Here is a 25,064-nt window from a genome sequence, read left to right as displayed (position 1 = left end):
GACCAGCCTATCATGCGGGACTTTGTCAAAAGCTTTACTGAAGTCCATGTAAACTACGTCTACTGCTTCAACTTCATCAATTTTCTTAGTAACCTCCTCAAAAAAAAACTCAATCAGATTTGTGAGACATGATCTCCCCTGCACAAAATCATGTTGATTCCTCCTAATCAGTCCCTGCATTTCCAAGTGAACATAAATCCTTTCCCTCAGAATCTTTTCCAACAACTTCCCTACCACTGATGGCATTCCCTACCACTAATGACATTGGCCTGTAGTTTCCAGGCTTATCCCTACTTTTTGAACAAGGAGACAAACTTAGCTATCCTTGAACAAGGACTAATATTAGCTACTTGTGTTTAAGAATTTTGGCAGAGAGCTTGGAATGAATAGCAGGATGCAAAGGAAATGCAAAATGGAATATATTGAAATGATAAGATGGGAACGATGTGACAGGAGGATGAGATATGGAACAGTAATGAAAGCAATCAGCCTTTAAGTAAATCCTCAGTTACTGCTAACAAAGTAGAGCATATTAAGACATGTCAACTTGATGTGTGGTCTTGAAAGTAAAAATTATATGTGGAGAACTTGAGTGTATTTAAACAGTGGGACAACAGATAGTTAACTGAACTTTGTGAACCAGTTCTTTCTTGCCCAATCTGTGTCTGTGGTATCCCTGTGCTAATCTCTATCTGGTCTGGAGTTTGGGTGCCTGTGTTGTCGGCTAAATATATCCTGGACACCTGAGGCATGGTCTGAAAGGCAGTGGCTCCAGTGGTGCGCTGAGGAAGTCCCACCCCAAAATGACTCCAAAAGTAAAGCCAGCTCCCAGTTTAACTGGCCTTAATAGCAAAGTATGTTATTTAATTATCTGAAAATGTACCTGAATATGGAAGTATTTAAAAACTGTCAAACTATAAGTAGTGTAAGAAATTTATGTATTAAAATATGTAAACATTTTTTTTAAATGTCTAGAATATTTACAAACCTTACAGTGCCCGTGTTCCATATGGAAGTGTGCCAGTGTTCCAACTGGAAACATTGACATCTACCCATTAAAATCGAAGCAAGTCAAGAACTTATGTACATCTGCTGGTAAATGTGGAGGTTCTGGCCTTACTGAGAGGCTCAGATGGTTGAATCCATTGGTTCTCTCCGTTTGTGAACTTCCCATGTTGGAACAAAGACTTGCTGAGATTCCTCAGTTTTCAGCTAGTGTAGGATCCCGTTGTTTTTGATGAGTAGTTTAGGGCAAATAAAAGGCAAAAAAAAAATAGTGGCACAGATCACTCTGCAATGTAATCTGTAGGCTTGTTTTTTTCGAGTGAATGTGGGTTCCACTGCACGGGATGTTCTGCTAGTCATTTGCTGAAGCCTTGTAGAGTGTAAAACCTGTGTTGGGAATGTCAAGGCTTGAATGTGAAGGGACTTTTGTTAGCATGTAATGACTGTGGTTTGAGCTGCTGGCCAGTTCAGTCTGATTTGTATCTTTTTTCCCAGCATCCTCCAGGGCAGATGAAAAGGAAATATAGCTCCTGCTCCACCATATTCCTGGATGATAGCACTGTCAGTCAGCCAAATCTCAAATATACCATCAAATGGTGAGTACTAAAAGGGCCCATTAGAGCAATTCCTCTTTTATGGGCTTAATTAAAAAATCATAATTAGAATGTTTTCTTTGATCAAAATCCAACATGGAAGGCAGAATGGATTGTAGCCCAGCTTGTCTTTAAACTCTGGTTTATGTTAATCCATTACTTACTTGATATTATCAACTTCCATTTCAGACAACACACAATCTAGTTAAGGTGATCGTTGTCTTGCCTGTTGGATGAAAAAGATCATTTGATCATTAGCAGTATCTGGTTTGATATCAAAGATGTGTTGTGCTTGTAAAGGCACAGAAGGAAGCTACTGTAAATTACCTCTTGTTGTAGGTGGGAAGCAGAGTGAGGAGCAAATGAGAGGATAGATGGCAGTGTAATAAATGTGGAAATGGAACTGATGGGAATGCTCTGGTGTAGAGTTGGTGGGTTGAATGCCCTCCTCTTGTATCTTAATATGAGCAAGTGCACTTTCAGTGTTGGAGGACATGGGCTTCGTAGCACATGGGCTTTGTAGCATCAGTCCATGGTGAGTTAGTGGCTCTAAGGCGTTCTCTGCAATTTATGTCAATGTAGTTCCACAGGCAAGAATCCAAGGGAGGCAGGTGTGTAGGAAGTAAAAGCAGAAAATGTTAGCAACACCCAGCAGGTCTTACAGTTTCTGTAGAGAGAAAAGGAGAGTTAACTTTTCAGGTCATTAACCTGAAAAGGCAATTCCAGGCAATTTTCAGGTCATTGATCAGAACACATGTGTATGAAGCTTGGTGAACCCACATTGCAGAAATAATTTTTTAATATTTCCTTTTATTGCTGTGGATAGATCTCAACTCTGACAGGCCTGTAGTCTCTGGCCAGTAGTCTGTGTAGCAGTAATGGTAATAATCTGGCTAACCCTGTATTCACAGGCATTGATTGGTGCAATGCATTGGATCAGGATTGAATCATATTGCTGCTCCCAGACCTTTCATCTACTTAACTACATACCCCAGCACCTTCCATCTTCATTCCCCTGTCTGCTTATATATCTTCATGGATTCCCACTGCCCTTGACTATCCTGAAAATGCCATTTTAAATAACAGTACAATCGGAGCTAACTTCATGTTGACTTGCACCAGTTGGGAACAAATTGCAATTAGGAAAGATTACTGGTTTGAAATTGGCAGGATTAGAACAACTTTGCTTTTATCCTTGACACGTTTTAAGTGTGAAGCAGCAGTTTAGAGATCAGTTTGTGATTGGAATTCTCAGGGCAAAGATCTGTCTATCATAATTATGGAAAAACACAGTCAGAGGTGTGGTCAAAGTAGAAAGGTATTACTTTAATATCAACTTCAGTGCTGCAGGCAGGAATTTGGTGCTTTATTGAATCAATTGCCTGGAATTGGCTCTCTATTCCAAGGGATGTGAACATGAGTGTACTGGTGCATAACTAACTTATCCAGAGGGCTAAATCTGCCTGCATCAGTATAACAAAAACAGCGAGAGCTTCGCTGTCTTCAAATAAAGTATACCAGTATTCAAAAATCATCCTGGAGGGAAGGAGCAACTTCAGGCTGTTCTTTTCCCATGTCAGTCACCTCTTTAAACTTTTGCCTTCTCTTTCACAGTCACGTCAAATGTAAGAGAGCAGAAGGATGTATCCTTCCATTACAAATTCACCCTGGAGGAATGGAATATACTCTCCACATACTAGAGTATGGAAGTGGGGTATTTTGAATACTTGTTACAAATATAATTGCTTCTCGAGCACATTTGCTTTGAGATGCACATCTCGGATATCTATCTCTGTTGCCTGGGTACATCGGCTAATTCCAAGAGTAAAGGGTGCCATCTGCTGTGCAAGTGCAGTAACCCAATTAGACCATGTCCTCTGCTGAATGATCAGAGGTTTTAAATGCTTCCCTTAACCATGATCGGCAATAGTGTGTGTCTCAGCTGATAAAAGATACTGATACATTTTATTTTAAATTAATATTTTTTTAATGTCTTTTCATCCGTGCTGCACATCATTCCTCAGGTGAGAGGACAGGCAGCCCACTAGTTCTTGATTATTATTTCTCTGGAAGCTGCAGCGGGGAGGCTTGTGTACTGCATTTGGTGCTCACGACGTGGTCTCCTCTACATTAGTGAAACATGATGCAGGTTGATTGACAATATTATAGAACAACTCCAGTCCACAGGTGTGACCCTGAGCTACTAGTTGTTGTCATTTTAAATCTCCATCCCTCTCCCTCGCTGACCTCTGCTTTCTTTATTGCTCTAATATATGCTTAAGGAACAGCACCTTGTTTTCTGACCAGACACGTTATAACCCTTGGAACTTGCTGTTTGAGTTTAACAATTTCTGGGAAACTGCCTTTTTCATGGATGTGGCTGTGCCTTTGTTTCACTTTGTTGCATTTCATTTTGTCTCTGTATCATCTTAATCCAACTGTACAATTTTAAAATAATTATTATCTCGACAACTTTAGTCTGCACCCTATCACAGATATTGTCTCTGCAACTTAAAGCACAATTGTCTTATGATTTTTCCAGTTCTGACGAAGTGTCCTTGACCTGAAATGTTGACTCTTTTCCTCTCCCCACTCATGCTGCTTGACCTGCTTCCAGCATTGTTTTTGATTGTTTCTTTGCCCTGCTTCACCTCCCCAAGGACACGATCCCACACTTCTCTAAATTGAATTACATTTGTCACTTTTCTATCCAACTGTCCAGTCTATCAATAGCTTCATGCAGTCAGAGGCTTTTCTCCCCCCACGCTGTCAACCACACAGCAAAATTTTTGAATTATTTGCACGTCGTAAATTTATACTCCTGGTTTTATCAGCATCATACTCCTCCCTCTTTAAGGACAAAGTTTTCTTCGAAAATCTGATAAAAGGTCATTGACCTGAAACATTAATTCTGTTTTACTCTCTGTAGATGTTGCCTGCCCTGCTGAATATTTCCAGCATTTTCTTTTTTTAATTTTAGATTTCCAGCACCTAATTTTGCTGTATGGCCTATATTTAGTTTCCTCGCTTTTTATATAATACTTAACAGTCCTACAATCCTTTGGCACTACTCTTGTTTCCGGGGAGTATTTGAAAATGACTCTGAGCCTCCACAATTACCTTCCTTGCTGCTTTTGTCAACCTGTGATGCATCTCAACCAGACCTTATGACTTAATCTATTTTCAAAGATGCTAAGTCCCTTAATAACACTTCTCTTAACATGCTTATCCCATCCAGTATTTCACAGTCTTTATTCTTAGCTGCATTGTCTGCACTCTGCCCATCTTTCTTTTTTCAGGTAGCTCAAGGAATTAATTTAGAACTTTGCCCACAACCCCTGTCTCCATGCACAGCTTACCTTTTTGGTCCCTAATAGGATCTACCCTGAGTCACCCTGTTGCTTGTTATGGACTCATGAAACATCTGGATTTTCTTTGAATTTATTTGTCAGTTATTATTCATACCATCTCTTATCTTTCCTAATTTCCCTTTTTGATTTAAGCCCTATACTTTCTATGCATGTCTAGGTTTCTGCGGTACTTTGCGGTGTCTATCATAAGCTTCCTTTTCCTATCCTGTTTTCCATGCATTGTATCATCTATTAAGCTCTTTTTCTCATGCTTTTTCTATGTGGCAACATGTTTACTGCAACTCCCTTAAATGCCACCCACTGCTCCAACATTCTATTACCTTCAAGTAGCTGTTTCCAATTTAGTTTTGCTGACTCAATTCCCAGCCTGAAAACATCTGCTATCCCCCAATTTTCTCCCATTTTGTCTTTGCGCTTTTCCAGAACTATGCTGAATCTAGTTGAATTAGAGATGTAAAAACACAAGAAAATAGGAGCAGGAGTAGACCACCTGTCCCCTCCAGGCCTGTCCTGCCATTCAGTATGATCATGGCTGATCTACCCCAGGCCTCAACTCCTCCTCCATGTCAGATCCCCGCAATCCTCAATTCCCTGATCTTTAAAAGAATTATCTACCTGTACTTGAAATACAGATAATGATCTAGCCTCCAGAACTCTGGGGTAGAGAATTCTAGAAATTCACGTGAAGGTTCTGTGGTTACAGTACTTAAGTACAGCAGTATTGTCATTAGAATAGTGGCCAGAGATCTGGGCTATTGATTCAAAAAGATGAGTTGAAATGCCATCTGGCAAATGTGGGAATTCATATTCAAGCAAATTAATAAATCTGGATTAAAACTAGTCTCATTAACAGTAACCGTGAAACTGCCAGATTGTCATTAAAAAGATTGCTGGTTCACTAACGTGCTTTGGGGATGAAATCTGTCATCCTTGCCTGGTCTGGATTTTATGTGACTCCAGATCCCCCAGAGTGGCTGACTTGTAACAGTCTGCTCAGCTCTGGGGAAATTGGGGATGGATGATAAATGCTGGCATTGCTAACCATGGCAGAAATGCTCTCCCATAGATACTAGCTGCCCAGCTTCATTTGACCTTGGTGATCATTTACCTTAAGGCAGTGGCCTTGATACAAATCCTTTACATTTTTGATGATCTCTGCATGTGAAATCTTTACATAAGTCACACTTCTTATTCTTAATCACGTTACAGCTTATACGGGTCATTGAAAGCAAATGCCAAAGAAGAAAAAACAACAATCAATCAGATTGCTATTCTCATGTTCTTCATAGGAATGGGCACTGTGCATACAGTACATTACTGTATACACATTGTACATACAGTAGATTCACACTGTACATACAGTACATACACTGTATATCTCAGTGAGAAGGAACTGTTGTCCCACAAACTTCCTACCAAATGCTTTTTAAAATTGCAATCAAATAAAGAATGGTTTTGGGGAACAGGTTTTCTTTTCACTTTTAAGCGAGGATTGGAAAGGGTATTGAGTCCCTTTTTCCCCCTTTGCTGACCATATTGTTCTCTGCCTTTAGTCACGTGCTGATGCCAATGTGTCTGCCAGATGACAAAGGTGATCTTGGTCAGCACTCTGGGTGTAAGAACCCTGCTAGGAATTAGCAGAGGCAGTCTGTTTCCCTGATCCCCATCCAATCCTATTATTCTTGAGACCTGACAAGAAACAAAACCTTGAAATATCCTCCTGGAACAACCTGCTTGCTGTCCTGAGTGTGACCTTTGCTCCGGATGCTTCAAGAAATTATAGTTATTGAATTAAATCTGTTCCAAACAATGTACAATGTCCATTCCTATGAAGAACACGAGAATAGCAATCTGATTGATTGTTGTTTTTTTCTTCTTTGGCATTTGCTTGAATCACCTCATCCCCACCAACAGCTAAATGGCTTCAGCTGAGAGTTCAAGAGATTAAGGGGTTGAACCTGCTCCTCACTTTCTGAAACTGTGAGTAGGGATTTTAGTAAAACACAGTGCTTAAATCCTGCAAAATATTATCAATATTAATTAAGGAAGGGCCTTAAATGCTGACTTTTAAAGCAATATCCATAAAAAAAATCCATTGTATTTCACAGAGTAATAAAAAAAAGCACCTAGAATTTTCAAGAGCATCAACAAACAATTTTCTCATCACAGCTGTACTTTGGGTTTTGATGACAGTTTCTTCCCCATTAACTGTTAAAACATACAGACTCCAAATTAATATAACTTTATCGTGTTCTGCTATTCTGTTAATGTGCTTTGAAATACCTTGGGGAATCTCCTGTTCTTCTAGAGACCATTGGAAACCCCTGATGGAATAGTAAAAATTGGCTGCCTTAACCTTGTCCCTCAGGATTGTGCTGAAGCCATTGTGAGAAATCAGAGAATCTCACTGGAATTTAAGAACTGATGTTTTCTTTCCAGAGCAAGCTTTCCACTGTGACTCTCCAATGTTGTTTCAACACTCTCTGCTTGTTTGTTCTATTCTGGGAAAGTGCAGGATTGAAATTTAAGCCATGAAACATTTATGAAAATTGTGTGTCACCAGTCTTGTTGCAGCACCACAGTATTGCAGTTCAGCTGAATGTGACATTAATCTCTTCCCTCAAATCTCTAAATTTGGGGCCAGATTTTCAAATCCAATCATCCTTGCTCAATATTCCACCAATTCACCGGGGAGTTTGCTAAAAATCTGAACTCTGGGAACTTCAATAAAATTTGCAATTGTATCCCAGATTCTGGTTTGAATCTTTTCATTAACAGGAGGCCATCAGTATTTTGTGCTGAAATGATTGTACATACACAAAAGACAGATTAGCTAGTGCTGTGTCATTCCAGCATGTTCAGTTTGCAATTGATAGGCAGGTGATATTAATGATATTGTCATCTGTAATTGAAGGCTGTTGATGTTCTCCAACACTAATGCTAAAACTTCTTTTTCTTTATAGTGTAGCTCTTGCAATATATTACCACATCAGGAACAGGTAGGCTGGTCTTCTAAAACAATTAATTTGAACTGTTATTGATTCTTTGTTGATTATCTATTCACAATCCAATATTGCTATCACTTTTTTTCTCAGAGATTCGGATGGACGAATGTTATTAGATATATTTGATGAGAAACTCCACCCATTGTCGGTTAGTATTTTTGGTCCGTTTACTGTGGTGGAGAATGAGCTCATGTTTGAAATGCGATGATGCTAGGCAGTGCTCACAATCCCCCAAGCCCTTTCCTTCTGTTTAAGCCCCTTCGCTATCATTCAGCTGATCAGAGCATACGATGAAGACAAACATTCTTCTACCCCAACCATTGCTGTCCCTTAGCCTTTACACAAGGGAGTGGCACAGATCCACTCTGCCTTCACTGCTCCCTCATTTGACAGCTATCCTGAGGGACTAGGCAGATCTTCACTATAAGAGCAAACTTTGGACTTCAAAAAATGATTTCTCCCAATTCTGTTGCCATTCCATTCTTTGAATCAATTTAGGAACAATACAAATGCTTTTGTTGACAAGCACCTTGGCTGAATGTGGAACTTAGTCAATCACAATAGGAAAATCTCACTTTAGTTTGAATTATACCAGGAGTTTTACTTTCCACCTTAATAACCCTTAAGTAATGAATCCAATTATCCCTATGTGCTGACTTTCAAGCACAAATTTTTACACTAATCCTACCCTTACCCATTTTATTCACCCCACATTCCCATCATTTCCCCCTCCCAAAATCCACCACTCATCCACACACGTGCCAATTTACAGTGGCCAAATTAACCTACTAACCTGCACGGTTTTGGGATGTGGGAGGAAACTAGAGCACCCGGTGGAAACCCATGCAGTCACATAGACGACATTCGAATTCCATATAGATGGCAACAAAAGTTAGGATCAAACCCAGGATGCTGGAGCTGTGAGGCAGCAGCTCTACTGGCTGTGCCACTATGCTGCCCAAAGGTTTTGTCAAGGACTGGTTTGGACATCTAATGTGAAACCTAACCTCCCCGCAGACCTGGCTCCCATGTGCTGATGCCTTCCATCCAGTCTCTGCCTTGCCAAATTTAGAGAGATCCTAGTGAAACAATAATCCATCATGAATTGGCAGCATAAGGAGAAAAGCGTTTATGACACAAAACAACACACTTGTAGCTCACATCTCTTTGAGACTTTTTTTGTTATTTGTATGATTTAAAAAATCATCTGTATAATAATTCCTTTTTATTTTGACAGAAAACAGAAATGCCGGCAGACTATGATCGACATGATCCAGAACAGAAACAGATTTATCGTTTTGTTCGAACGTTATTCAGTGCAGCTCAGCTCACCGCAGAATGTGCTATTGTAACTTTGGTGAGTATACACAGAACATTGTTCAGTCTCCATAATTAATTTCCTATTTAGTCTTGCTGTGGCCAGTGTGTTGACTGAAATACTGCCTGTTACAAATGTATATGGTTTCATGTTGGTCTGGCATGGTTTATTTACCATTTTGCTTGCTGGTCTTTGATCCCAATTCATCTGACATCTTTTCAATTCACTGAAATTAACTCTTCTCCAACAGTATGTTTTTTTTCTTAATATTCATACCTACATGTTAAACCTAATGAAACTACAGTCAGTGATTCTTAAGTGCCATCTTGCTCTCCCTCATTCCCCAGATCTTGTTCCTTTCTTCTTTAAATGGAAACAAATTGTTCAAGGAAGTTTCTTTGTACACTCAATGAAAATTCCTCTCCTTTCATGGAGTATTGGGTTTGATTCAAAGAATGAGAAAACAGGCTCAAAGGGCTAAATGGTCTGTTTTGTTGCTATGTTCCTCCATACCTTTGATATTGATAATGGGAAACTTCAAAGGTCCCAGCATAAAAAGGAAAATTACGAAACTCTCGTGTTCTTGTATTCATTGGTAACTTACCTGAAGATTTGCTGCTCCAACTCCTTTACATTATTTGGTAGTCTAAGGAATGCTCCCTATAGTGGCTCTGTTAATGTTCCTTGGTCCTAACCAAAAAAATTTCTCTTGTTAAAGCCTCAAGTACACGGTTCCTTTCTACTGCTGCAACAGTATCCTTGATCAGTGCTGCCAGCTCCTTTTATCCCATGTCTATGCCTGAATACCTTGTATCCTGGAATATGTTGTGCCTTTTCCTCCCTTGATTGAGCCAGGCCTCAGTGCTGGAATCTCATGTGGCTGGTTGTCCCTGCAGATAACTGAAAGTAGATAACTTGGAGGCAGATAAATTTTTGAAAGATTGAGGAATTGTGGGCTAAGGGGAGCTGGCACAGAAGAGATGTTGAGGCCAGTGTAGAACAGCCATGATCATATTGAATGGTGAGGGAGGTTTGAGGTGGACTACTTCTGTTCCTATTGTGTTTTCCTGTAGTCTTAATTCACCACATTTGATGCATAGACACGCATGTTCTGTAAAACTGTTTTCATCTGCCTTGCAACCCTCCCAAAGCTTACCCCAACCCCTACCACATCAGATCTTTTTAATTTCTGAACCAGACTTAACTCCAGCAGGTTGCATTGTGCTCGACCTGACTCACCACATCCCTGCCCTGTGGTTTTCTCCTTGCTGCTCAGTGGGATCGAGCAAACTGCAGGCCTGAATTCTGTGGCTGGAGACATTTAAAAATAGTTCAAGTAGATTAAGATAATGGGGGGAGAAAAGAATTTTAAAAATCCTTAAAAGTGCTCTACACCACCAGAAGTTAATTAAAAACGATGTAGAAAGAGTAAAATAAACATTTCAATTGCAGGCACTTAGCTTTTGAATTAAGGTCGCTGGTTCAGACTGATTTTTGGCAGAGTCCCTTGCCTATGCAAAATATTCTGCACCCACCCAAACCGGCACAGGTAGGTGAAGGTGGGCTGATGGATGACCTGATAGAGGTATGTAGGATTAAGAGAGGCATAGATAGGGTAGATGATCATTATCTTTTTTCCATGGCAGGGGTATCAAAAACAAGAGGGCACAGGTTTAAGCTGAGAGGAAGGAGTTTTCATGGGGATCCAGGGGGAAAGTTGTTTTACACTGAGTGGGTGATATCTGGAACATGCTGCCAGAGGATGTGGTGGAATCAGATACAATCTCTACATTGAACTGACATTTAGACAGACACTTAAATAGGCAAGACATCGAAGGATATGGTCCTAGTGTGGGCAGATGAGATACTTGAATGATGGGCAAAAGGATGACATGGTGGGCTGAAGGGCCCGTTTCTGTGACTCTGAGACCAAGTCTGTGCCTACAGAAACAGCTGATGATCGCTGATTGTTGAATCCTCAATGGCCACTTCTGCATTTTGCTCCATCCCTTGTACCAACTTTAAGCTCCACTGTACTGTGAATATGTGCTCCTCCAAGGTGATGTAATTCTCCCGTGTTCACCACTGAAAACCAGTCGGCACTGTCCTACTCCCAGAGGATTTTTGAAGAGTCGGATCTTTCCTGCCCTAAAGGATGGCCACCCATTTACTTTCTGCCTGAAGCTGTACCTGTTAGGTGACCACCTCCTGGAACATGAAACCTTGAAATTGTCAGTCCCTTGTATGGCCAGAAGTGACTTGACCTGCTCAAGCACAGAAATCTTGACAAAGAGGACACCCTCTAACATTGTGCTAAATGGGATAGAACAGATCTGGCAGCTCAGAGCTACATCTGTGAGGTGCTGTGGACCATCAACAGCAGCAGAACTGAACATTAGCACAATCTGTGACATCATGGCCTGGAGTATCCCTCACTTGATTGTTACAGTAAAGCCAAGGGATCATTTGTCGGCGAGGAATGCAGATAAAGCATTCTGGGAGCGACTGTGGGTATTCCTAAAAATAAGGAGACAACCTGATGAAGTTGCAACACATAACTACATCTCTCCTTCTTCAGCAGTCCCATGAGATCGAGGATGACTTGCTGCCACTCCAGTTCTGTCGGTTCTGAGCCAGCTGACAAGACCAGTGTAGAACCTGCAGATTCTGACATGGTAAGGCAGGAGATCCCTGACGGAGGAGGTAGATGGATAGTTAGGTAGTGAGCTCTTCATGTGACACAAGAAAGAGACCCCAGTCAGATTAATGTTGGGATTTATGTCGTCTCCTACTTGCATTACAGTGATCAGAAATGTATGCCATGGTAGGGGCAGGATGAGAGTGTGTGGTAGGCATGCAGCTGGATACAGGGGCAGGAAAGCAGCCGGGAGTGCTGATTATGCTGAGCAGATGGTTATGTGCCCACCCATCTGAGGCTGCTTCTGTCAGCAGTGCTGAACCTCAGTCTGGGATGCTGGTGAGGGAATGGCATGGTCCAGGTCATGGCCAGCCAGCAGGCTGAATGGCCAGCAGTGGAAAGTTTGGGAGTTCTGGGTGGGGGAGAGAAGTGGGAACCCAAGGAGGAATGCAAGGGGGAAAGGGGACGATTGTAGTGGAAGAGAGCTGAAAGGGATGGAGAATCCCCTGGTCAGCCCTCCCTCTGTGGGCAGTTCCTCTACCCTGTTGCCCACAGCAGTGTCCCTGGGATTGCTATAGCGCCAGCCTGAAGCTGTTGCCATCAGCTACCCAGCCTGGTACTAAGGTAACAGCACTTAGCAATGGCACGCAGGGGTTGGGAGGGGTTTTGATTCTTGGAGCTAGAGACCAATGTGGAGGACCTGGGTGTGCAGTGTACCAGAGGAAACAGAGCAATGAATCCATGCAATAGACAGAGCAAAGAGGTATCCACCAACAGATCAGATTTGTTGCATCGGGTCGCAAATCATGATGGACAACCAAAAGGCTAATGGGAGGAGGAGACTCAGAGAACATTCCCATGGTCAGCAAGGGAGGGGCCCAGCATGCGAGTCCTAAAGGAAAGGCTGAAATATTTGTGGAGAACTCCAGCCAGAAATGCGAGTGGATTGTCCATCCACATCAGAGAAGCCAGTCTTCAATCAATTTGATTCCCTCCAAGTAATATGAAGAAGTGGCTGACAGCAGTGGAAGCAGCAAAAGCTATTGGGCCAGAACTAACTGTTCCTCTAATCAAACTCTTCTGATACAGTTACAACATTGACAACTGCCCAACAATGTGGAAGATTGCCCAGGTATGTCCTGTCGACATAAAGCTGAACAAATCCAAGCCAACTAATTACGACGTTACTAGTCTACCTTCAATAATCAGCACGTGATAGAAGATGTCGTTAGCAATGCTATCAAGTGACACTTTTTCGCCAGCAACCTCCTCACCTATGTGCAATTTGGTTTTGACCAGGAATATTTGGCTCCAGATCTCATCACAGCCTTAGTCCAAACATGGACCAAAGAGCTGAATTTCAGATGTGACTGCCTTTGATATCAAGGCAACATTTTACTGAGTTTGACTTCAAGGTGCCCTGGTAAAACTGATTTCAATGGACGTCAAAGGGAGAACTCCAATGGATTTCCTAAATTCCCCTTTTAATTTCACCTTTCCACCTATAGTATCTTAAGACATTTCTCAAGGGATAATGGAGAACATCAAGTTGTTGATTTTGTAATCCCAGTAAATGAGGGCATCAAACTAAAACTATGTTTAAGAAAACCAGAGGTAAAGTCAGAGGTTGCTGGCATACTTGGCAGGTTAAGCAGCATCTGAGGAGTTCATGTTATAGGTCGGTGACCTTTCATTAGGACCAGTCAGTGTTGAAGGAGAATTTGGAATGTATTCAACCTCTTCCTCCCCTGTAAATTAGAAAACATTTTGTGAATTATGGATAACCAGACCCCTGACAACAGCCTCGGCCACCAACTTCTCCCCCTTCTCCAGTTTTTGCTCTAATCAGCTCTGTTGTGTCTATCACTCTGTTATTATTATCCCTGAACCATGTACTATATATAAAATGGGGTCAGACTGCATGGGAGTTAGGACAGGCAGCAACACATGGCTAAAGTACTTTTTTTTTGTTGTTTTTAAATGCATTTTATTGAAAACTTCACCCAAAGTAGACAGACAACGCATCCAGGTCCAATTTCACTCCAAAAATAAAGTTATATGAGCAGTAAGCTCTTCCTACATTTAAAACATTGCATCAGGTTTTTGCTAAAAGGACAGCAACCAGAGAACATCTCCAGCTCACTCAGTTCCACCACGGATAGTCAAGACTTTACTTCCCAATATCATTGCACAGGGAACTATTACTGTTAAACTCTATTTCAAAATGATCCCTCACCCCTGTATATGGAGATGATAAAGTTTTTCTAATTATCACATTTCCAAAGTCTGGTGTCTTCCCAGCCAGTTCATTCAAAATTTCTGCAGCTGATTAAACAAAGCTGGAGTCCCAAAATAATGAACTAGCAAAAATAAAAATGGCATTTGATCCTCATACAGTCTTCTGATATCCTTTCTTGCCAATTAGAGTGGATGTATGGAATGACACCACCCTCTGTACTGGAATTTAATGAAAATTCAATGCAACTTTTCCATTGTTATGAAATTTGGATTTCCTCATATTTCTGTCATAGAAGCGCAGCGTTCATTAAGAACAGGAGAATTGAAGTAAATGTGATCCAAGTAAAAGCACTGCAAAATAAAACAATCTACCTCTAACCGCATTATCAAATCAGACCCTTTTAGATATTGAATAGTGTTTTTAGTTAATCAGGAGCATTTATTCTTGGTTGTATTTGCCTTAAGGTATGTGCTAGATACCATGCATTTTCCCTTTTTTTTGTGCTTTGGATGAATTTTGCCTTTTACTGGGATTCTTGGCTGGTTTCCATTCAGCTTCCAGCTATCACTGTCATTTTGAGTCACAAGATTATGCATTGAATCTTCACTTCTGATTTGAGCATATTAAATAAAGCAATATAACAGCTGCAAAAATAGTTTGATTTTTCCCTTGTGCCTTTGATGTAGTTAAAGATTCAGGGTTTTTTTCTTACAAGCCCGTGGGTTCAATCTACTCATCATCTGTCCCTTATCTGGTTCCACCTATCACCTACCAGCCTCTCTCTCAATATTCTCCTCTCCCAGTCCCCCACCTGGCTCCATCTGCCCATCACTCCTCCCCCCAATCTGTTTCCACCTATTACCTGCCAGTCTCTATCTCACCACTCCCTCTCACTTCTATATACTGGCTATCTTTCCTCTATACTCTCAGTCTTGACGCAGGGTCTCGACCTGAAATGTTGTCTTGGACCTTTTGCCTCCACAGATGCAGCTTGACCTGCTGCGTTCTTCCAGCAGTTTACTTTTTGCAGAACATTGGTGATTGGCGTTTCAGTGCAGTACCAAGCAAATTACTCATTCCTGAAGTGTTGTTTGAAGAGTCCCCCGGTGTTCTGACCAGCACCCTCACCACTCTTCATCTGTTAGCACCTTAAAGGTGCCTGCTGTGTCTTAATTTCCCTGCTGCAAACACCCACAAAACAATAACAATTGTATTTCACAAAAAATGTAATTTGACAATTGCAGTGTGTGTTGGATCATCCAGAAAATGTGGTAGATGTGCCAAATTATGTATTATTTGGTTCCTTTCTGCTCTATTTCACCAGCTAAATAGTAGAGTGGATACATTGGGTTGAATAAGGCCAAGGGAATCCCCTTTGCTTTCTCTGGAGTGTTTCCTGAGTTTTGGCGTTCAATCTGCTGTAACTGATCAAGAAAATGTGCCGACTGGCTCCTGGATTCTATGGAACAGAACAAATGCTCCTTGGTCAGACTGCTTACATTATTATTAGTAGCTAGTACTAAGCCAAGGGGAAATATTTACCATTCCTAATGTCTGAACTATTAGTTATGGCATGTCTACGGTGTGATAACTTATTAATAGTTTTTCCTTTTGTAAAACTGTTACGTAGTCTCACCTGGAACACAGCAGGAGGTTTTAGCATGTCTCTTGTTTTGAAGGTCCAGTCAAAATTTCTTTTTGCATTCTCTGAGGAGTCTCAAAACTGTGAATTGAAATCACTGATTTTTGCTTTGTCCATGTTCACTTCAAAATTTTCTTGAGTTTTAATAATGAAATAGTTGAAGTTTCTTCAGTTAAGCCTATACAGGGAACCTTTTTAGAAACCTGATGAGTTTAACATATTATGTAAGTTGAAAGATCGACAGTGTCAAGACAATATAGATTCATTTATTTTCCATCAGTTACACCCTTCCTGTTCTTGTGTGCAGAGCTGAAGGCTGTTTATGCTGGAGTTATTAACTTTTTAGAAATGTGCAGAAAGATTTGGGAAGGTAGCAGTAAAAGTGCTATACACGGCAATTAGATCTCAGCTAACATGCAGAATCTCTGACAATGCAGAAGGCTGCCAATGAACTTCTGGAGCCTTCATTCCACAGGGCTGTTCTGATGACACAGGGAAGTCTTATCTTGTTTACTCAGTGAATGGGGAAGCCAGAATGGCAGTTGGGAAGTCTCACAGGGATGTACTCTGAAGATTCTTGCTGGACCTTTACCCAGGTCAACCAGTCAGGAGCTGACATGGTGAAATGGGGCCTTGCTGGTATACCTGAGACCTGTGATTGCAGAGAGCGGCCAAGTATAAGGATGGCACAGTGGCACAGCTGCTGCCTCGCAGCTCCAGTGACCAAGGTTCAGTCCTGACCTCCGGTGCTGTCTGTGTGGAGTTTGCATGTTCTCCCTTTGACCCCATGGGTTTCCTCCCACATCCCAAAATTGTGCAGCTTGGTAGGTTAAATTGCTGCTGTAAATTACCCCTAGTGTGTGGGTGAGTGGTGGAATCTGTAGGGGGAGGGGGGAGTTGATGAGAATATGGGTGGAACAAAATGGGTTAGGATGGAATTTGTGTAAAAATGGGTGTTCAATGGTTGGTGTTGACTTGGTTGGCTGAAATACCTGTTTCCATGCTGTATCTCTCCATCACTCTGTAGTGCCCACTGGTCTGCCTTTTGATCAGGATCAGTTAATGCATGATTCAGGCACTTGCCAGGGCTAACTTCAGCTTTGCATTGTGCTTATCAGTGGAAAGATTTATGACTTTGGTGGGTGGACATTATTGGATGTACACCATCATGGATTTACAGTACCAGTGCTTAGTGGCAGTGATTTCACAATTGACACCTTTTGTTTGTTCCAAGCCTTTCAGTTTTGTACTTTAAAGCAACAGTTCATATTTTTTTTAATATATAGTTTAAACTGAAATACTCTTCTCCAGAAAGAAGACCAAGAGGTATAACTAATAACTTCTATTGAGATGTCAGGAGAAAGTTCTTTACCCAACAAATGCAGAACTTCGCACCACATTGATTGATGGAGATGCATTGGATTGGTGATAGCCGATCTCGAGACCCAGTGAGACTCGGCTCCTGGTGTGCTTCCCCACATCCCACCCCAGAACTCTGGGTCGGAAAACAAAATCATTGATACAAGTGATAAACTTAACTTTTAATTAACTGTTTTCAGGTGTATCTTGAGCGACTTTTAACGTATGCAGAGATTGACATTTGCCCGAGTAACTGGAAACGGATTGTGTTGGGGGCCATCCTGCTTGCATCCAAGGTATGGGACGATCAAGCTGTTTGGAATGTGGACTACTGCCAAATCCTTAAGGATATCACAGTGGAAGACATGTGAGTGTGCCTTTGATCCAAACATTAATTTAGTGGTAATTTGAAAGTGCTTTAACACTTATTCTCCAATTAATATTAAATTTGGCATATCTCAGAAATTATACTAGATTGTAGACTTCAGTCACATACTCTGCCTTTAGACTCTGCCCTTGAGCTATGAAATTAATGTCCACAAGTGGAGATTTAGAGAAGAATTGTTTGTCACATTTTTCTTTCTCTCCAGCTCTCTCTCTCTCGCTCTCTCGCTCTCTCTCTCTCTCTCTAGCTCTCTCTCGCTCTCTCTCTCTAGCGCTCGCTCTCTCTCTCTCTCCCTCTAGCGCGCTGTCTCTAGTGCTCTAAGCTCTCTCCCTCCCTCCCTCAGCTCTAAGTCCTCCCTAAGTTGCTTCAACCTACTTTTATTCTTCCTTTAAGATGCTCTTTATACTTAACTGTTTCACCAAGTTGTTGATCGTTCCTTGTAACGCCTCCAATGTGACCTGATTAAATTTTGTTCGATACTGCTCTTGTGAAACAGGTTGACATGCTTGGCTGCTTTCATGGTGTTATATAAATGGAAGATGTTGTTGTTCACACTGGTTCCCCTTCCACTTCAGAGAGCCTTTTCTTAGCTGCGATTTACAGTATTTCACACAGAGGGTGGTGGATATATGGAATGAGCTGCCAGAGGAAGTGGTGGAGGCAGGTACAATTAAAACATTTAAAATGCATTTAGACAGGTATGTGGATAGGAAAGGTTTAGAGGGATATGGGCCAAACTCAGGCAAATGGGACTGGCTCAGGTAGGCACCTTGGCTGGCGTGGATGAGTTGGACCAAGGGGGCTTTTTCTGTGCTGTATAATTCTGTGACTCTATTTTGTTTTTAGCTGAAAGCTTTCCTTATTCATTATATCAAAATGATTCATCAGTGCATCAAATATGAAGGAAGACAACACAAGTGTGGTAGATTTCCTGTCATTTTCTGCAACTAAACGACAGGTGCAATCATTGTAAAGGGTTTATGATCATCACAGTAAGCAGAGGGAATGCTGTGCCAGAATTTCACAGCTTCATTTCCCTTCATCCACATGCAGTACACATTGAAAAATCTGGAGCACTCACAAGCTTTCCAACTATTTCAGTGGTTGGGAAATTCTACACAGGGCAGGTCCTAATTTCTGACGTGTGCCACTTGTGCGTGAGGCGTCTTTTGGAGAGCGTTGGCCTGGGTTTTACACAGTGAGGGTGGCACAGTAGCATACTCAGTTGAGCTGGTGCCTCACAGTGCCAGAGACCCGAGTTCAATCCTGACCTTGGATGCTGTCTTTATGGAGTTTGCACATTCTCCCTGTGACCGCACGGATTTCCTCCCACATCCCAAAGATATGTGGGTTGCTAGGTTAATTAGCCACTCTAAATTGCCACTGGTTTGTAGCTATGTAGAATCGGGGGGAGTTGATAAGATATCTTTATTAGTCACATGTACATCGAAACACACAGTGAAATGCATCTTTTACGTAGAGTGTTCTGGGGGGCAGCCTGCAAGTGTCGCACTTCTGGTGCCAACATAGTATTCCCACAACTTCCTAACCCATACATCTTTGGAATGTTGGAGGAAACCAGAGCACCCGGAGGAAACCCACGCAAACACTGGGAGAATGTACAAACTCCTTACAGACAGCAGCGGGTATTGAACCCGGGTCACTGGCACTGTAATAGTGTCACGCTAACCGCTACACCACCATGCCTGCCCTATGATGAGAATGTGGGGAGAAAAAAAAAGATTAATATAGAGTTAATGGAAATAGGTGGTCAGTGTGGACTTGGTGGACTGAAAGGCTTGTTTCCGTGCTGTATCTCTCTATGCCTGTGTGTCTCTGACTTTGGGGATTCCTATATGAAAGTAGAAGTGTTGAAGTTACACTTGCTGGTTGGGTGCTGGGTTGCCAATAGCACTCTGGTGCTTCATGAGCAAAGTTGTGGTAATTCAACATCACATCCAGTGGAAAATTCACATGGATGTTCTGTGGCAAGTTGGAACTGGTGCAGGGAACATTTAACTGTTTATTTCTGTGGAGATGAATGGCTGCAAGGGACTTTGGTAACCATTGGTTAGATCTTTGTTAAAGAGTGAGTAGTTTCAAACATTTGAGGATGTTTAAATTTTGGTTTTCAAGATGTTCTTAGTAATTTTTATATGGCAGGAATATCCAGTGTTTGACAGCATTGATAGTTCTGGTTAAGCCAGGGAGCAAGGCCTCATAAAATTTTCTTAACCTTTGTATGGGCATGGTTGGTTCTACCCACCTCTCTCTTGCCACATTCCCACACAGCCACCTGATGTGTGTAAAGGCCCTTTTGCTCTGCCAGCTGGAGTCCAGCCAGCTCTTCCTTGCTAAACTGGAAGTTTATTCAGAAGTTAGTAGTGTGTACAGATGGTGCCACCATGCATTTAGGTCCATTAACTGACAGTTTTATTGGGTATCTCTTTCCACAAGAATATTTTATCTACTATTTGCATTAGCATATGGGCAGAAAATTAGCTTTTGAAATTGTCTTTATTAAGCTGATGGATTTTATTTTTTCTCTGTTTTTTGCAATTTACCTGCAGCAATAGGTTGAATTCTTCCTCCACTGCTTTACCAATCATCAGTTCGTTGACTGTTGCAGCTTTTGTTCCTCTCCGTGCTTCTAGGAGCTCAGATTTTTAGCTGTCTGTCCACTCTGGTGCTTGAGTACACTGTGGCCAGGTACCTGCTTAAAGGCCCATCCTGTGTTTATTTGTTCAACAGATGAACCATAACAGTAAGCTGAAGTCTGTCCTCGCTTGATGGCAACATGTATGTATTTTATAACAGAGAGCCTGGCTGCTAACCAGGAAGTAAGACCAGTGTTGTCTTCCCTTTCCAAGGATTTTGAAGTTATTTGTACATTTATAATGCTACCTCTGTGAAATAAACTCTCTTCAGACACAAAAGCAGTCAGAAATGTTTTGGTCATAGTTCAGCTCCGACCAACCAGACCCTCCCCATGTTTCTATAAACATTAGCACAATGCGTCAGTTACTCCAGTCTCTGACTTAACACATTCATCAGTTATTTGTGTACTTTGCTGTTTTGAACAAGTGGAGCTCTGATTAATAGAGAAAGAAGCATACGAGTTTTCTATGCAGAGAGTACTTCTGGAGTTGCTCTATCTAACTGACCTTTCCTACTTCCAATTTAGTTCGGACCATTATACTACCCATTAGATTGGTGGTTTTATTGAACCACTGGGGTGAACCTGTGTAATTGATACACTTTCTTGTTCTGAATTGGTTGTGGTTTATCGTCCCATTGAAGAGTACATCTTAGTGTAAGAACTGTATCACGTAAATCATTTCACTGTGGTTTCAATGTGACTGCTCCAGTTAACTGAGCATTTGTGATGCTATTAGCTGCAACCACTAAAGTGCGAGCCCGTACATTTGGACTTGGCACAAGAGCATACAAATTGGTTTTAATATTAAAAATTGAAATTAATTTTTATTTTGTTCACTTGGAAAGGTAGGGACTGATTAGGAGTCAACATGATTTTGTGCAGGGGAGATCATGTCTCACAAATCTGACCTTTTTGAGGAGGTAACTAAAAATTGGTGAGGGCAGAGCAGTAGACATAGTTAACATGGACTATAAGGCTATTTTCAAGGTACCACATGGTAGGCTGGTGCAGAAGGTTAAAACACAATGGATCTGAGGCGTGTTGGCAAACTGGATCCAGACTTAGCTTGGTGAGAGGAGACAGAATGTAATGGTGGATGGATGTTTTCTGACTGAAGATCTGTAACAAGTGGTGTACCACAAAGATTGGTGCTGGGACCTTTGTTGTTTGTGATATATACAAATGATTTGGATGAGAATGTATGTGGTATGATTCGTAAGTTTGCAGATGACATGAGAATTGGTGGAGTCGTAGGTAGTTAAGAAGGCTGTTTAAAAATGCAGTGGGACGTAGATCAGGTGACACGAGACTGCAGACGCTGTAAACTGGAGCAATAAACAACATACAGGATCTCGAACCAAAGCATCAACCATCCCTTTGTTTTCACAGATGCTGCCTGACCTGCTGAATTCCTCCAGCAGTTTGTATTTTGGGACATAGATTAACTGGAAAATTGGGCGGAGAGGTGGTAGATGGAATTTAATCCAAACAAGTGTGAGGTAGTGCACTTTGGGAACTCGCATTCTGGTAGAAGATGTAGAGTAAGTGGTAGGAACTGTATGAGTGTTGATGTACAGAGACGCCTTGGGGTCACATCCATAGCTCCCTGAAAGTGGCAATACCAATGAATAGGGTAGCGAAAGAAGCATTTGGTATGCTTGTCCTCATAGATTGGGGCATTGAGTATAAGAACTTGGGTGTCATTGCAACTGTATGAAACATTGGTTGGAGTATTGTGTACAGTCACCACACTACAGGAAGAATGTTGCCTGGAATGAAGGGCTGTAGTTATAATGAGAGATTGGAACGGCAGGGTTTATTCTCACTGGAATGTAGGAGGCTGAGGGGTGACCTTTTAGAGGTTTTTAAAATTATGAGGGGCATAGATAACCAGAGTCTTTTTCCCAGGGCAGGTGAGTCAGGAACTAGAAGGTACTGGTTTAAAGAAAGAGTGGAGAAATTTAAAGGAGATCTGAGAGGTAAGCTTTTCACACGGAGGGCGGTGGTAATTTAGAACAGACTGCCAGAGTGGGTGGTATGGGCAGATGCAGTTACGACATTTAAAAGACATTTGGATGTGTAAATTGATAAATTGGTTTTATTATTGTCACATGTGAAAAACTTTGTTTTGTATGCCATCCATACACATCATTTCATCACATCAGTGCATTGAGGTAGTAAAAGAGAAGAACAATAATAGAATACAGAATAAAGTGTTATAGTTGCAAAGAATGTGCAGTGCAGGCAGTCAATAAGGTGCAAGGCCATAACGAGGTGGATTGTCAGGTCAAGAATCCATCTCATCAAACTAGGGGACCATTCAATAGTCTTATAACAGCAGGATTGAAGCTGTCCTTGAGCCTGGTGCTCCATGCTTTCAGCCTTTTGTAACTTCTGCCCGATAGGAGAGGGGAGAAGAGAGAATGTTCGGAGTGGGTGGGGTCTTTGATTATGCTGGTTGCTTTACTGAGGCAGCGAGAAGTATAGACAGAGTCCATGGAGGGGAGGCTGGTTTCTGTGATGTGCTGGGCTGTGTCCACAACTCTCTGCAGTTTCTTGCGGTCTTAGGCAGAGCAGTTGCCATACCAAGCTGTGATGCATCCGAATAGGATACTTTCTATGGTGCATCGATAAAAATTGGTGAGGGCCATAGGGGACATGCCAAATTTCTTTAGCTCTCTGAGGAAGTAGAGGTGCTGATGTGCTTTCTTGGCCGTGATGTCTATGTGATTGGACCAGGACAGGCTATTTGGTGATGTTCACTCCTAGGAACTTGTAGCTCTCGACCTCAGCGCCGCTGATGTAAACAGGAGTGCGTGCACCGCTTTCCCTCCTGTAGTCAGTGACTAGCTCTTTTGTTTTGTTGGCATTGAGGGAAAGGTGGTTGTCATGGCACCATGCCACTAGGCTCTCTATCTCCTTCCCGTACCCTGACTCATTATTATTTGAGATTCGGCCCACTACAGTAGTGTCATCTGCAAACTTGTGGATGGAGTTAAAGCAGAATATGGTAACGCAGTTGTGAGTGTGTAGGTACTTAGATAGGAAAGCGTGCAGGGATATGGGCCTAATGCAGGCAAATGGAATTAATGTAGGTAGGCATCATAGTCAGCAAACGGCCCATTTCTGTGCTGCACAATTCCATTATTCTATGCATCGTGCAAAGCTTGAGATTAATTGGCATCTGGGTACTTGCCAGATGTGGGCTGTTATCTTATTTTGTCTTTAGTCTGAATTTCATAACTACAGCAATGGAACAGGTGTAATTATTAGAAGCAAATAGTTTGTAAAATGAATCTAAAATCAAAGTGTAATATTTTGCTGTTTTAAAATTACTAAGTTTGTATGCATGGGTGCAATAATTTGTGCAATGGTGTTTTAAAATATTTATTTGATGTTTTCTGTAATCTCATATGGTGTGTAAGTGGGTTCTGTGTTTTTGTTTTATGGTGTATTTCTATATGTGCTACTCCTAACATCTCTCTTTCTCTCTCTCTGCAGGAATGAGCTGGAACGCCAGTTTCTGGAGCTGCTGCAGTTCAACATCAATGTGCCCTCCAGTGTTTACGCAAAGTATTACTTTGATCTACGGTCCCTGGCAGAAGCCAACAACCTGAGTTTCCCACTGGAACCACTCAGCAGGGAAAGAGCGCAGAAGCTGGAGGTGAGGGGCTATAACTGCATCTCATCAACAGTGCCATCAGACTTAGTAATGATCTGTCCTTCAGTAATTGTGTAATAATTATTGAAAACTGATTTTTGTTTTGGTAAACTTCTCAAGTAGGCACTGCTTTGTGACAATACTTTTGTCATGACGTATGTATTTTGAAGGGAACTTTTAGCATTGTTGGATTATGCATTATCTGGTACAATAATAAGCCGTTCAGTTGAGAGGTGCTGCAAGAATAGTAGCGGAAGTAGGCTCAAGGGACTGTTCTGCTATTCAGCAAGATCATAGTTGATCCGAGTGCCTCAATTTATCCCACGCATTCCCCACAGTGCCAGAACCCCTCATTGTCCTCTGAGGCAAAAGTTCTAGAGATTCTCTGCACAGAGATATTCACTTGTGTCTCCCATCTGGGTCGTACTTGCTCATCTTGAGGGAGATAAAAAGCAAAAGGCCATTCAGCCCCTTGAGTCTGTTCCACCAGTAGGATGGCTGTAATCTTCAGTGATCTGCTGCTTGCAGTGATCTGGCTCTTAAGCGAAGAAACAGTGAAGCTGTACCTACACTTGACCATGACCCCCTAAATATTTTGTGTGTGTGTGTGTGCATGCAAAAGTTTGGGCACCCCTGGTCAAAATTTCTGTAACTGTGAATAGTTAAGTGAGTAGAAGGTGAACTGATTTCCAAAAGTCATAAAGTTAAAGATGAAACATTCTTTTCAACATTTTAAGCAAGATTAGTGTATTATTTTTGTTTTGTACAATTTTAGAGTGAAAGAAGGAAAGGAGCACCATGCAAAAGCTTGGGCACCCCAAGAGATTTGAGCTCTCAGATAACTTTTACTCAGGTCTCAGACTTTCATTAGCTTGTTAGGGCTATGGCTTGTTCACAGTCATCGTTAGGAAAGGCCAGATGATGAAAATTTCAAAGCTTTATAAATACCCTGACTCCTCAAACCTTGTCCCAACAATCAGCAGCCATGGGCTCCTCTAAGCAGCTGCCTAGCACTCTGAAAATTAAAATAAGTGATGCCCACAAAGCAGGAGAAGGCTATAAGAAGATAGCAAAGCGTTTTCAGGTAGCCGTTTCCTCAGTTTGTAATGTAATTAAGAAAGGGCAGTTAACAGGAACAGTGGAGGTCAAGTTGAGGTCTAGAAGACCAAGAAAACTTTCCGAGAGAACT

The 25,064-nt window shown here is 41.6% G+C and overlaps 1 protein-coding gene across 3 annotated transcripts in view; it reads left to right on the top strand.

The window, feature by feature from the left end:
- Positions 1–25,064, top strand: part of ccny (cyclin Y) — a 197,364-nt gene that overhangs the window by 166,514 nt on the left and 5,786 nt on the right. For all 3 annotated transcript variants that reach the window (XM_052016631.1, XM_052016633.1, XM_052016634.1), the window contains 6 exons: positions 1,501–1,601; positions 7,933–7,968; positions 8,065–8,122; positions 9,212–9,331; positions 17,371–17,537; positions 23,716–23,878. In XM_052016631.1, the coding sequence (XP_051872591.1) occupies positions 1,501–1,601; positions 7,933–7,968; positions 8,065–8,122; positions 9,212–9,331; positions 17,371–17,537; positions 23,716–23,878 (645 nt within the window). The remainder of the gene's footprint in view (positions 1–1,500; positions 1,602–7,932; positions 7,969–8,064; positions 8,123–9,211; positions 9,332–17,370; positions 17,538–23,715; positions 23,879–25,064) is intronic.

This window comes from Pristis pectinata, chromosome 5, assembly GCF_009764475.1.
Source record: "Pristis pectinata isolate sPriPec2 chromosome 5, sPriPec2.1.pri, whole genome shotgun sequence".
NCBI lineage: Eukaryota > Metazoa > Chordata > Chondrichthyes > Rhinopristiformes > Pristidae > Pristis > Pristis pectinata.
The sequence above is the reverse complement of the archived record's forward strand: the minus strand, read 5'-3'. Positions and strand labels throughout refer to the sequence as shown.